The following is a 14,130-nucleotide window of genomic DNA, read 5'->3' as shown; positions in this document are numbered from 1 at the left end:
ATATATAAAATCAGTGCAAACCACCCCCCTCCTGTTCCTGCTCTTGATCCAGCCCAGAACCTTCTACAGTGGTATGCTTCGCTTGGGGAAACTTTTGGCAGGTACTGCGAGCTTGGATCTTCCAGACCAGCACATCAGTTTCCTCCTGGGAGAAGTTTGGCTGTCTGCTGCTCGTGTGTTCCTCCATGGCTGTTCAGTCAAATTTCGAATGGCAGCACATTTGAAGGCGTTTATTTAATTCAGTGGTCCTCAAACCAGTCCAGAATGAGCCGCTGTAGCTGCTGGTTTTTATCCAGGATCTGCATTTTTATTTCATTTGTCCGGCTCCCCAAGCTATTCAAGAGATTAATTATACAAAAATAGAATCATGTACTTTGTTGGTTTGTGGTTTTAGTATTAGAGTTTATTTTTTGTTTTTCTGCTTCTGAGTGAGTGGGGGTGGGGTTCGGGTCATATTTAATCAATAAGTAATGTGCACACAAATATACTCACAATGAAGCATGTAATTCTTTCAAGGTACAAGACAAAGTTTTTCATTCATGATTAATGTGCATCTTAACCAGAATTGTGGCACAAAGAAGCAGAAATAAGCTTAACTCCCCTCAGACAGTCTGGGATGTGGCAGAGCAGCCAGGATATAAAATGTATTTAATCATATTAATTTGGTAGTGTGCTTCGCTGCAGTGCATTCAAAAATGAGGAGAGGTGTTCATTTGACTGGTCGAGATTACACTCAGCTGGATTAAACCCACTTTCTCTCCTCCCTCTTGCTACACTTGCTCCGGTGGGCGGGATGGAGGCGTGGCTGCGCTGCTGTGCGCCCCTTCACCAAAACTGCAAAATGTTCTGAACACGCCTCGTTGACTTCCTGCGCTGAAAGTCCGCCTGCGCTGCCCTTACATCAGGAGCAGGCTACAAAAATAGACTCCTCAAATTTTATTCAATAATTATTCCATTTTAACTTTTTCTTTTTTCGAATGTAACAAATCAATCCTGAATCATCCACAGATTAAAAGAACTTTCAATCATTTCTTCTCATTCTCCATGCATGTTTTGCCATTCTAATATTCCTTCAATTACCAAGTTACACCAGTGTACTGAAAGTATCTAATGAGTGTTCTTTTTTTTTTTTCTTTCATGATGTCGAGATAATATGGAGTCCAGCTTTATGTCCTGTCAGTGCAATGTGGTTTCAAAATTGTGAGACTGAAAATAATAATTCTGTTGTGATTCTGGTTAAAACTGCCGAAAGTAAATGTCAGTTCTACTTGGTTAAGAATGTGTTCATTTGCGTTTAGTTTAACAGAATTGATTGATTCAATAAATAAATGTAAAAAACCTCTCAAGATTTGTTAAAACTTCTGAAAATAAACAGTCTTGTGAGCTTCAATCATCAATATTTACTTCAAAATGCTTGAATGCTGGATCAGAAAACTTTATTTTTAAATGTACAATTCCACAACAAAGCAACTCAAAGTGCTTCAAATTACCAGAACCGAACAAAACATCAATAAAATATTCGATAAAGTGAAAATACAGACGTCAAGAAATACTACAAATAAAGACTGAGTAAAATCAAGAGTGAAAGAATCATAAATGTAGAAGATACAGTGCATCAACAAATCATGATAAAACACATCAGTACTGATTGATGACAAGATTTGCTGGAACCTCGAATAAAACAAATTCGGAAGAAAATATCCAAAAGCATCTCAGTCCTGACCAAAGCTAAGTGCTGTTAGAGCAGAATTCTCTCTATATTCTGTCCAACTCACTGACACCACCTCATCTAACTTACTGTGTGGAGGGATGGAGAAATACTTATGCAAGTTCCTTGAAAAAACATGTTTTTCTGCAAAAAAAGAGCAATAAGATTTCTACACAATGTTGGCCTTCAAGAACAAACCAATCCACAATTTTCACAATTAAAATACAATGTTAAATTAAAGGATCTTGTTGAATTTTAAATTATTGAAATGATTCGTAAAGTAAAGAATAACGTATTTCTGGGTTATTTTAAAAAATGTTCTGTTTTGAGAGATGGGTGTGTTTTAACTGTTCACATTATAGCATATTTGTAGTCTATTATTAGGTGATAATTATAAAGATATATTGTTTTTGCAAATTGAGGTAAAGGCAACGGTGTGAAGAAGTAGGACTGAATAAGTATTTCTACTTCCTGCTCCTTTTCATGCATGTGAAAGACACTGGCACATGATGCTGACTCTTTCATGTTGTTCATGTAATGGGGTGTTCTGTTTGTCTTTCTGTTCTTTGACTTTTCACTTTGTTTTTTCACTTGTCCAAAACTTAATATGAATTAAGTTTACACCTGATTTACTCTGAACTGACTCAGTCCTCTGATGAAAGTCGATCATAACCCGTATCCACAGTCGCTGTCTGATTCTGTGAAGGGTTTTTTTTTCTTCTCTATCTCCATGCTTGATTAAGAGCTGCTTACTGCTGTCTAAATGTTCTCGATAGTTGATCTCTGCTGTTTTCTTGCTGCTTCTTCTCATTATCATCAGGTCTTTATTAGTTTCTTTCAAGAAGCGTGTCTGTATCTCTCCGGTGTCTGGAGCATCTTCCTCCCACAAACTGATGTAAACTTCAGCTGAACTGAAGAAACTGATGAATCACTTTTCAAAGAAGAAACTAAAGTTCTGTTTTTTCACTAACTTGCACAACAGTTGATCAAAATAGCAGTTTAGCCATGTTTCAAACCTACAGAGTTCTGATCTCTGTGAACCAACAGTAACATTTTGAAGTGTTCTGACTGACAGAAAGTCGGTGTTAAGACCAGGACTCATGCTGTTGACTTCAGTTAAGCTTTCTGTGAATATTTTTTATATAGAGCAAGAAAGACAGTAAAATGAAGATAAATGTCTGGATTACTTTCTTTAAATTCTTCAGGAACATTAATCTTGTTTCTCAGCAATTCTTCTAATGAGAGTCAGTTGTTTTTTGTTGAAATATGGCTGGAAGGACTCAAGTTGAGTCTGAGGTTTCTGGCTTTCTACTCTTAAACCTCAAGGATTCACAAAGAGCATCAAATTTTAATCTTCTTCGATCTGAACCTACAACCTGTTAACCTCATCTGTATGAAGGAGACATTAATCCTAAAATCTGTCAGCATGTTGAATTTTTAAGTCAGGAATCAAAACAGTTCATGTTAGCATGGAGAGTTGTTGTTGCTGGAGGTCAGTGCAGCGTGGAAGGAGACAGACGCTGTTCTACATTTTCATAGTTCACTGCTCCACCATCATCAGTCTTGATGTAACGAACCTGTAAAATAAAACAGGAAACAATCTGAAAAAGAGGCTTGAGGGGACTGAATAAACTACGGTGCCTCCAGAGAGTTGCTGCAATGCATCTTCACAATCTGTGATCATCAATAATGATCAAATGAATGATCTCATCAACACAGAACATGTGGATTTAATGTGACGGTTCAATCCTTTGTTTATACTCACTCTGTTGTTTCTGACCTGCCTGCTGCTTCCTGCAAACAGATCCAGAGTCATACTGAAGTTCAGAGTTCAAATTGTGATACGATGTGAAAGTTCTCACCTCTGCCTCTGATGATCAGAGCCGTGATGACCATCATGAGGATCAATAATGAGATGCGCAGAGCCCACGTGGTGTATCTCAGAGGAGACCAGTCGGTGGAAACTGCAGGAAAATACAATTCATATTGATGTCACATGGAGATTTTGGCTACATTTTGTAAAGACACGACTTCATTCTGAAGATAAAAGATTGGATTTCATAGAGAAGACAATTTTTTATGACAATGTTTCTGCAGTAAAATTTTGAACACCAGAAGAAGGAAAATGTAGAAATCCTCTGAATTTCAATGTGTGCATGTTTTTCTACAGTCTGAAACCCTGATAAAGAACTACACATTTTCAAAGGTTCAGTGTGTCATGTGTGTTTGAGTCCTCACCTGGTATTGTACCTGTGTCACCTGTTGGTGACACTGAGGACACAGTTGAGTAGTGAGCCTCGATCTTCACGCCTGTTCCATCAACATACTGGCAGGTGTATCTTCTGCTGTGTTCAGTCTGAAGCTTCACAGTCAGATAAGAAGCACAGTTTTTCTGTCCTTCATACTTGAAACCATCACCTTCACCAACCAGCTCAGCTCCCGTCTCATCCACCCAGCGGAGACTCCTGGGTTTGCATCGTCCTTCATATGTCAACAGGAAGCAACTTAATTTCACTTCATCTTCATTTGGATCTCTGTCTGTAGATGACGGTGAAACTAGAACATAAGTAATATCTGTTAACAAATCAAAAAGTACAATAGCTATAGTAAAAACATCAATGTCACGCCCTGTGCCCCTGCACCCATGTGGGGGCGCTCGGGTCCTGTTTTGTGTTTGTCTGCCCTCATGTTCTCCTGCCTGGTCTCTGTCTCCTTAACTCCATAATGTGCTGCACCTGTCCTGCCCCCTTTATTAAGCCCCAATCTCCTGGTGTGTCTTGTCGGTTTGTTGTGTGTTGTCCGTGTGTTCCGTGTCCCTGCCTGCACCTCAGCTCGGCTTGCGTTCCTGTTCCCTGGATTCCTGTAAATAAACCTCCTCAACTCTGCCTGACTGCCTGCGCTTGGGTCCTTCCATCCTGCACACGTGACAAACTGTTATTTTCTCTGTGGTTTTGCTGTAATCAGCAAGGATTTTCAATCAGATTATTTTCAGAAAAATAACCGATACATCAAAACACTCACTTGTCAAAATGCTGAGAAAAACATGTGTGTCTTCCTGAGTGTCCTTCAAATATCGACAGATGTACCGACCAGCATCCTCAGCTGTGATGTTATTGACGAACAGAGAGCAGTTCGTGTGCAGATTCATTCTGGCAGCTCGGGGTGATCTCCTCTCAACTTCTCCATCACGAACATCAGTGAAAGTTCTGCTTGCTTCTTTGTTGTAAAGCCAGTCAATATCTGAACATCTGGTGTCAGATAATGACACCTGAAGACAGGGTAGCAGGACATCATCTCCAGGTCTCTGATAGAGATCATAGAAAGACTTGCCTCCTCTGATGCCTGATGGAAAAAGAAAACAACAAATGAAATATTTTAGATTGAAATCATTTTAAATTAGAGTAATAAAGACCACGACGTGATGTGCAAAGCAAGGTCAGCTATTTCTGTTCTAAAAGTTGAATGAAAACTCTTTCAGATTCAAATAGATTCATTTCTTACGGTTCAGGTTTGTGTCGTCACTCGTAATAAAGCTTTTGTTTGTTCTTCATTCCATTTTTACATTTTACTGCTTTCTCTGTTGCTTTGTTAATACTTGTTTTTCATATTCAAACCCATCTGTGATTACAGTAACACACGGTCACATTCACACCAACAGATCATATAGATTCACCAATCAGCCAAACAAGAATGTTTTTGGGCTTCTGAACTCAGCCAGAGTGTCTGGAGAAAAATCCACGTCCAGGGAGAACATGCAAACTCCTCATAAAATCTTACCATGTTCAAACTCTTAGACAAATATATCCTGACTTTTGGTCAGATTATTTTGTAGATATTGTCAAAACAAATTATTGAACTGCTTACAATGATTGCAAAGAAAGAAAATAATTTAAAAAACATGAAATTTAAGCAATTACCTTCAAACTGAAGCAACAAAATGAGGAAAACTCTCAGTGAAGCCATTTGATGTCTGATCATTCGACAATTGATCCTCTGTTGGAGAAATCAACCAAACTTGAAAACAACAAGCTATGTCATTTCCTGTTTGTGGTGGAGTTGTGATATAAATGTGTGAAACTGCTCATCTCCTTACCCGGTTGAGGGGAAAAAAATTAGTTTAAAGGCCATTTCCTCTTTACGGCAGAATTTCTGAGTAAAAATAAGATGCAGTCATCACCAGAGGTGGAAAAACTACTCTCATCTTTTACGTAAGTCAGAACTAAGTAAAGATCTTTTACAGGTTACAAAATTTAAAATGAAATCGGAGAAACACAATACGACTATTGGGGGTGTGACGAGACACTCAGCTCTCGAGACGAGATGAGACACGATATTGGTGTCTCGATCAAGAGACGAGACGAGACTCACCCTTTACTTTTGAGAAAACTTTAAATGACAACATATATTACTGGAAATAGAGACCTTTTAAATTTAACAGTCACAGAACGATACAGGTGCATTTTGTGCAGAGGTCTAATGAGGGGACACCCTAAAAACCAAGCAGCATGTCGCCTGGAGAAAAGTGTCTCTTTTGAGGGACATGCCATGAGAACAAAATGGAGAACATATTTAAACGAAAGGAGTTGAAGCTCATTGGTGACAATGAATGGTCAAAAATCCCAATGGAGACAAGAAATAAGCTGCTCAGTAATTACAGGAAGAGTTTGGCTGGGTTACTGTAAAAATAACCCAAATTGGGTGAAATTGCTAACCCAGCACTGGGTCCAAAAGGGACCGAGCCAGTGCTGGGTTATTTCTACCCAGCCATTTGGGTTGAAGAGTTGACCCTGATGCTGGGTCAAGATTTATCAGCGGGTCTGGGAAGGTTACTTTAAAAATGTAATCCCTGGAATTCACACACAAGTGCCCTCTGCCATGCAAGGCTGTCAAACCCTCCACTGGAAGCCAGCTGGGGTTCAGTGCAGTTCATTGACATGAAGAGGAAAAGATTTGAACTAACAACCTCACAACCGCAAAACAACCACTCTACCAACTTAGCCAGAGCCACACATGTCCATAGGGAGAGGGATGTCATACATCTTTTTCTTCTTAGCCATTTCAATAATCCTCTGTGAGAACACAGGACTCCAGTTTTCTGTTGCGTTTGTTGCCAGAAGTCTCCAGATGCAAGAAAGAGAAGGAGTTGCAGGAATGTTCAAAATGGTGATTCTTCTCTTCCCTTCAGCCACAAAATCATCAACTCACTCTGCTGGGTCAACACAGTTCACCTAATTTTGGGTAAAAGTGACCCAATCTGCACAAAATCTAGGGCTGCCCAGAAAATGGGTTGGGAAAATAACCCAGCAGGTTTCAGAGTGTGGACTGCTGCTGTGTCCTCAGTTATTTCATGTAGTGTCTAATGAACGATCTGAGGTAATCTGTGTGTAAGATCTGAACGCATAGTGTGGTTTTGAACACTGGAGAACTGGTTTTGAGGTGATAGTTTGATTTTGACAGAAGTGTCTGAGGTTTTGTGAATGCAGTGTGGATTTTTGGATTTGTGTTTAAGGTTTTGAGAAAATGGATGGAGGTTTCAAGAAATGTGTTTTAGCAATTGTGAAAAACTGTAAGAGTGTGCAGTGCACAGAAAATGTTTATTTTACATATTGTAAATGCTTTTAGCAAAAAAAAAAAAAAAAAAAGCATCAAAGTCAAAGTGACATCTAAATTCATTGTCACAACAAAAAATACATACAAAACAAACAAAACCAAAGCACACTACTGCATGGTCACGGTAACAGAGATTCAGTCTCCAGCATCTTTTCTTTGTGCACACTTGGTCTTATCACATCATTAGAAATATGTGTGTTCAGTTTTGAGTTGTGTGTAAAAGATGACAGCTGTGTTGGAGTTGTGTTCACATTTTGCTGCCAGTGAGTACAATTTTGCAAAAATGTTGTGAAATGTGTTTAGTGACTGAGAATGTGTCTGAGGTTTTGCAAAAAAGAGCAGATGGGTTTTGCAAATTGAGCAGAGGACCTGAACAGTGTTTAAGTTCATGCCAAAAGAGGGTTTGATTCGAAAAATGAGTTTAGGCCACTGAGAGTTTGGTTCAGGCAGTGGGGTTTAGTGTTTTAGCAATTGTGAAAAACTGTAAAAGAACAGAGTCAGAGCTCATTGCTGAAAATGAATGGTCAAAGATCCCAATGGAGACAAGAAATGAGCTGCTCAGTAATTACAGGAAGAGTTTGGTTGCTGTTATAGCCAATGAAGACTTTTCTATTAATTATTAAGAAGAGTGTGAATAATTCTGGACATGACACTTTTTGTCTAAATGTAAATGAAAGTTGAGAAATGTTTTTTTCACAATGGCGCTTCTTGTCTTGTCCATCATCTTTTTAACTTTTGGAAAATGCCTGCATCATTTGTGGTTTAAAAAAAAAAGAACATTTTCAGTTTAATAAAAGTAACTTTCAGTCTAAATTAGCTAGGAATATGAATAATTTGGGGCTTACGTGTGTTCACCCAAAACTTGCACAAAAACAACAATGGCGGCTTCCAGAGTGACATGACTCCCAGTTTATATTCTCTACAGACTTGGTAGTTTTACAGTTGAATCACCTGCATTCGATCAAATGTATTGTTTTGTTATCAAGTGGTTTTAAAAATGTTGGTTTAATCAATATTATTAAAATCTTACATTGACAAAAGAAAATCAGAGGAGAGAAAACACATTTTAGGGAGGTGGAAATGCTCTGCAGACCATTTCCTGTACGTCAGTTCACTCATTCTGTCCACAGAGTAACTGAACTGGTGCCTAATTTAAAAAGTTCTTTGAATCTAGTGAGAAGTTTGATTTTTTTCAAGATTTTTGCCAATTATTATTTTTAAGTTGTACAAATCAAGATTGAATTCTCCACAGATGAAATGAAACTTCTGAGTTGATCTGAATATTTCTCTGAAATTTTTCATTTTAGAGCTCGATGTTGTTTGTTGTCATATTTTCATGAATATTTTAGAAATTGGAATTCTAATATCCCTTCAGCCACCATTTTTCTCCTACAGCGTTGCCCACACCCACAGCCACCACTCCTCCAGTCTGTCCCTCTCTGTTCATGTGTTGAAGGTTGTCATGTTTGCAAACTCCCAGATGGAACAGGCAGACGACGATCAAACATTTAGAAGGCTTTACTTTCCAGGCTGCAGATTTCATGCTCAACCATTGACTGGCTTCTGTTACTTCCTCACATTCGACCTCTAGATGTTGCTGTTGTTTCACACAGATTCATCATCATTAACATGACATTGCTCTCTCTCTTTTTTAATGAATAGAAATAACATAATGTCACCATAATGAACTGACTCTTCGAACTTGACTCAAAACTTGACTGATTCCTGGTGACGCTGTGCTCATCTCCAGCAGCTGGAGCCACGGGGCGTCTGGCGCTGGTCGCAGTGTGTGGCTGGTTGTCGTCTGGTGGAGTCAGCTTGTTTTTCTTGGACTGTCGATGAAGTCCTGAATCGCTTTAGAAAATCAGTAATCAGGACCGCTGACTGCTCCTTTATGAGTGATGACAGTCTGACCCCGAGGCATTCTGGGGGTTTTCAGTTTGGTCTTCACCGAGTCCTGACAGTAGAATAAGTCACTTCTTCCACCTTTTCCTTGACTTTGACCTGAGCGACACAAACAAGAGTTTTTATGTGATTCACAGCAAGAAGGTCACTCTTTGATAAACTTTACAGTGTTGGACTCAGAGGAGTTTTCATTTCTTTCTAAAAAGAGGGACTCACCTTGTTCTTCTGATGGACCTTCTGATTAGTGAGGCTCACAGTGGCGTAGGTCAGACTGATCTCTGTCTCATCCTGAGTGTCAACACACACATTTAAAAACAACAAATGGCACATCAACTAATTCTCTCCAAAAACAGTCATCACACAATATTAGAATCTCAGAGTGACAAAAAGTATTACCTTATTATGCTTCTGTGGTTGAAGATTAAATCATCAGATCAAATGAAACGACTTACATGTTTGTGATCAGTGGTGTGATGCTCATTCACTGTGGCATAGGTCACATCTGTCTCTTCCTGGAAAACACAGGAGTTTATGGAAAATGTGACCTTTGATGGTTCTTATCAGTGTTTAGGAAACACCTCACTGCTGCTGACACACTGCTGTCTGATGGAGTTTGATTAATTTTTAATCACTTGGTTTGATTTCAGTGACAATATCAGCGTGAGATAAAACAGGAACAATTTTGTTTCCATGGCTGTGGCAAATATAGCATACTTTGTTCACTCAGATACTGACAAAACATCCTCAGCATGTTGATGTAGCCAACAAAGGATTATGGGAAATGTAGGGATAGCAGATAAGAAAGCTTATGAACTGTGTATGGAGTGACAGTCGTGAGCACAGACAGGAGAAACTGAACACAGTAAACTATTTCTCTGTGGAGACTCTGTTAGTTGCTAATCATGAAAATAAAATCTAATCAATAACAGAACACAACTCTGTTTTCAGTCTGTAAATATCTGCTGTAAATCTATTTATGCTGTATAAATCAAACAGAAACTGTCCCTACAGTGAAGTAAATTAACAACTAACATGTCAATGTTTTTAGCTACAGTTTAAATTAAACATACTGTGAATTGAAACTTAAATGAGAAATGTCAGTGTAAAGCTTTGAAAGTGTGTGTTTAATACACAAAGTTTTATGTGTTTGCATAAAGACTGGAGCAGCTGATCTAAATTTGTTTGGGCTTTTTTCATATTGGCTCATTTGGAGCTTCTTTCAGATTCTAATCATTGGGACACAAATCACTGACAGAAGCAAATATCTTTCAAGTGCTGGAAATTCAGTTTTACAAAGTGTAGGAAGTAGCTGCTTGTGTGGAGCTTTTATGAAGTTATCAGTTCTATTCAGGAAATACTTACCGGGATATTGGCCAGTTTTAGAGCATCTGGAAGAAAGAGTGAGATTTCATGCTTTATTCATCAGAACAATCACATGAAAACATGATGTAACTTTAGTTTATGTATTATTTTCATATATTTTCAACACTGCAGTAAGAGAAACACTTGAACAAAAGGAGAATGTTGAAACTGTTTTGTACTATTTAAATATTACAGTAATATCATTTTTTTCATGTCCATTTTCTGGTCTGGCTCCACTGAGACCAAGTTCGGCTGTTTTCGACCTCTGAAGTGACGTAAAACGAAACAGAATCAGTTTTAAACCCCGGTTCACATCCAGCTAACAGTCAGCAGCTCTGCAGCACTTTTCACTGCTGTCACTAAAATTCAGTGACGAACAAAGAGTTGCTAATTTCAGGAGCGGAATCAGTTTCAGAGAAACACATTACATTATACTGCATTATTCAGAGTTCTGTCTAACAGATAGAACACAAGAGGAAGAAAAAAACTAACGTTCTCTAAAAATGCTGAGCTGCAAGAATATAAAAATCCTTCTGAAAGAGAAATAAAGTCTGTCAACACAGAAAACTGTAGCAAAAGCAGAAATGAAATGAGGGAGGCATTCACTGACTCAATGTATGATTATTACACGTACATTTCTAATAACAGTGAGTGAGATTTAAAAACAAACAGTCTGAGAGTCACAAACTGAAGCAGAGTAACTCCTAACACTTTGCTGTCTGTTTTTTTAATCTTCCTACAGTATCCATTAAAAAAAAACGTTTAGTCCATATTAACAAGAGGAGCTTTATACTTATAAGCTCCTCTTAGAAGAGCAAATCTGTCGGGCATGTAACAGCAGCAAGACGTCCCTTCTGCTGTTTCCATGCTGAACAGGACAGGTAAAAGAGAACAAACAGACAGTCTGAGAGTCACACTGAAGCAGAGTAACTCCTAACACTTTGCTGTCTGTTTTTTTTTTAAATCTTCCGACAGTATCCATTAAATAAACATTTAGTCCACTCCCTGATAGCCTTTTAAGTCCTTTTGAAAGTGTGGTTGAGTAGAAATAAACTTTCTCATTGACTTAAATGCTGCATTTGTTTATTTTTACTGACCTTTTGTAGCTTTGGCTTGTTTTCTGCATTTCAGTAGAATAACTGTAATGACAAGTAACAACACCAGCAGCCCGACCACTCCCCCGATGATGAAGATGAAGGCTTTATCACTGGTGGGACCTATCATCAGATGAAGAATGATTAATTAAAGTGAAAATAAGTGCTTCATGAAGTAAAGTTCATTCTTTAAGCTCATCTTAAGTTTCCATTTGTGATTGAACATGCAGTGTGTTCTTGTACCTGAGGACACAGTTGAGTAGTGAGCCTCGATCTTCACAGCTGTTCCATCAACATACTGGCAGGTGTATCTTCTGCTGTGTTCAGTCTGAAGCTTCACAGTCAGATAAGAACCACAGTTTGTCTGTCCTTCATACTTGAAACCATCACCTTCACCAACCAGCTCAGCTCCCGCCTCATCCACCCAGCGGAGGCTCCTGGGTTCACACGGTCCTTCTAATTTGAACAGGGAGCAACTTAATGTCACTTCTCCATCTTTATTTGGATCTGTGTCTGCAGATGACGGTGAAACTAGAAGATAACAAGTAATATCTGTTAACAGAGCAAAAGGTGGAATATCTGTCTGTAGTAGAAACAAACGGTTGCTTTGTCTGTGGTTTTGCAATCAGCGAGGATTGCTGTTGGAAAAAGAAACTCACTTGTCAAAATGTTTAGAAACACCTGTGTGTCTTCCTGAGTGTCCTTCAAATATCGACAGATGTACCGACCAGCATCCTCAGCTGTGATGTTATTGATGATCAGAGAGCAGTTAGTGTGCAGACTCAGTCTGGCAGCTCGAGGTGATGTCTTCTCTACTACTCCATCACTAATATCAGTTGAAGTTGTTTGATCTTTGTTGTAAAGCCAGTCAATATCTGAACATCTGGTCTCAGATAATGACACCCGAAGACAGGGTAACAAAACCTCATCTCCAGGTCTCTGATAGAGATGATGGAAAGAGATCTCTCCCGTGATGCCTGATATAAAAAAAAAAAGAAAAAAAAAAAGAAATCAAACATTTTGAGTGAAATAATGCAGGCCATGATAAGTCCAAAGCAAAGTCAAATATTTTATGTAAAAAAAAAAAAAAAAAAAAAACCTATATCAATCTCAATCTAATCCATTAAGTGAAATCAGTTCATCACTTTACGTCAATAATGTTGACTAAATTTAAAGTTAAACTATTGTTCACAATCTTCAACAATACTGCTGCAAAGGAATATTTAAACTTAATGACATCAGTTTAATGTATTTACATATTTGAAACAACCACGAAAACCACTTTTAATATCATCCTTTATCTCAGTTTGTTGGATTACAAAATTCTCGTTTATCAAATTTACTATTTAGTAAAAATCAATCTGATCAAAATCATTAGATTATTACCAATCACTAAACTCATTTTAATCATTTACACTCAATCATTTGGATGTGTATTTTAAACACTGAACTACAGATTCTGCTTTTAATCTCAAACTCACAAATGCCTGACATGTGAGGTAAAATAATGTCAACGCACATTTAATGAGACTGGACGAGACGCTGTCCCACAAACCAGAAATAATCTGCTGCACAAAGAATAACGTAATAACCTTCATCTCACTAATATCATGTATTTGAGCAAATGAAGTTTAATATCATCAGAGTTTACAGATCAGTTTCTCTGCAGAGCGACATCCCACTGACACTGCAGGAATAAATGTGATCCTCCTATAAGTGTTTACCACTTCCACAGTTCAAACAAAGGATCAAAAGTATCTTGAAACCATTTCAGTATCAAACTATGGAATAATTAACACATAAGAGCCTTACCTCCATTCTGAAGCAGAAAAACCAGCATCAACGTGAGCAGAGTCATTCTGTGTCATGCTGTCAACAGGAAATCAGGAACCTTTTTCTGTGAAATGAGGAAATATGTATTGCTGCAGTTTCCACTATGTCATGTCAGTGGTGAAATAAAAGGAGGAGTGCCCTGTTTGGTGAGAAATCCAGCGAACACAAGCCTCCAGACCAATTTGGAACTTTGAGCTTAAATACTGACCCTGAAGAATGCATTAGAGGGGAAAACATTTTACTACAAACTGTTGAAAAGTTCAGGCACATCTCTGAAAGTGGAGCTAAAATTGAAATGCACTGGAGAATTGGAAAAAAACCCAACTAACCAGGCTGGTGCTTTTAGTCCAATGCCTGAAAAGCTGCCTGACATCGAGTCGATAAGAGGTCAGCTAAATAATGCGTTACTTTATAAAGGAAACCATGACAAAAACAGGGAAAAATCTAAAAAAAAAAAAAAAAAAAAAAAAGACATCAAAATCTATTTTAAAACTGAAAGAAACTGTCCAGTGCAAAGAAAGACACTACATTGATCAAGTCAGCTGCTGCAGCATAAACCACCAGTGAGCAACAGTGTCAGCAGGACAGCAGGAGTGTTGGAAAACAGTGAGCAGCAAG

At 38.3% G+C, this 14,130-nt stretch overlaps 1 protein-coding gene across 1 annotated transcript; it reads right to left on the bottom strand.

Annotated features, from left to right (window-relative positions):
- Positions 1-8,891: 8,891 nt before the first annotated feature.
- On the bottom strand, positions 8,892-13,564 carry LOC115401891 (uncharacterized). Its single transcript, XM_030110271.1, has 8 exons — positions 13,492-13,564; positions 12,339-12,656; positions 11,923-12,210; positions 11,683-11,802; positions 10,586-10,611; positions 9,676-9,735; positions 9,440-9,511; positions 8,892-9,322 (listed from the first exon to the last, which is right to left on the bottom strand). The coding sequence occupies exons 1-8, from the start codon at positions 13,535-13,537 to the stop codon at positions 9,266-9,268; spliced, it is 987 nt and encodes a 328-aa protein (XP_029966131.1). The 5' UTR covers positions 13,538-13,564; the 3' UTR covers positions 8,892-9,265.
- Positions 13,565-14,130: the final 566 nt, after the last annotated feature.

Source organism: Salarias fasciatus, chromosome 15 (genome assembly GCF_902148845.1).
Source record: "Salarias fasciatus chromosome 15, fSalaFa1.1, whole genome shotgun sequence".
Taxonomy (NCBI): Eukaryota; Metazoa; Chordata; class Actinopteri; order Blenniiformes; family Blenniidae; genus Salarias; species Salarias fasciatus.
Note: the sequence above shows the minus strand (reverse complement) of the source record. Positions and strands in the feature narration are given on the sequence as shown.

What these genes read in the sequence shown, in the direction of transcription:
- LOC115401891 (XM_030110271.1), bottom strand. Translation starts at nt 13,537, where the DNA reads ATGACTCTGCTCACGTTGATGCTGGTTTTTCTGCTTCAGAATGGAG. An exon ending in CTACTCAACTGTGTCCTCAG is followed by an intron (nt 11,803 to 11,922) that starts GTACAAGAACAC and finishes ATCTGATGATAG; the next exon opens with GTCCCACCAGTGATAAAGCC. An exon ending in ACACCACTGATCACAAACAT is followed by an intron (nt 9,512 to 9,675) that starts GTAAGTCGTTTC and finishes GTTGACACTCAG; the next exon opens with GATGAGACAGAGATCAGTCT.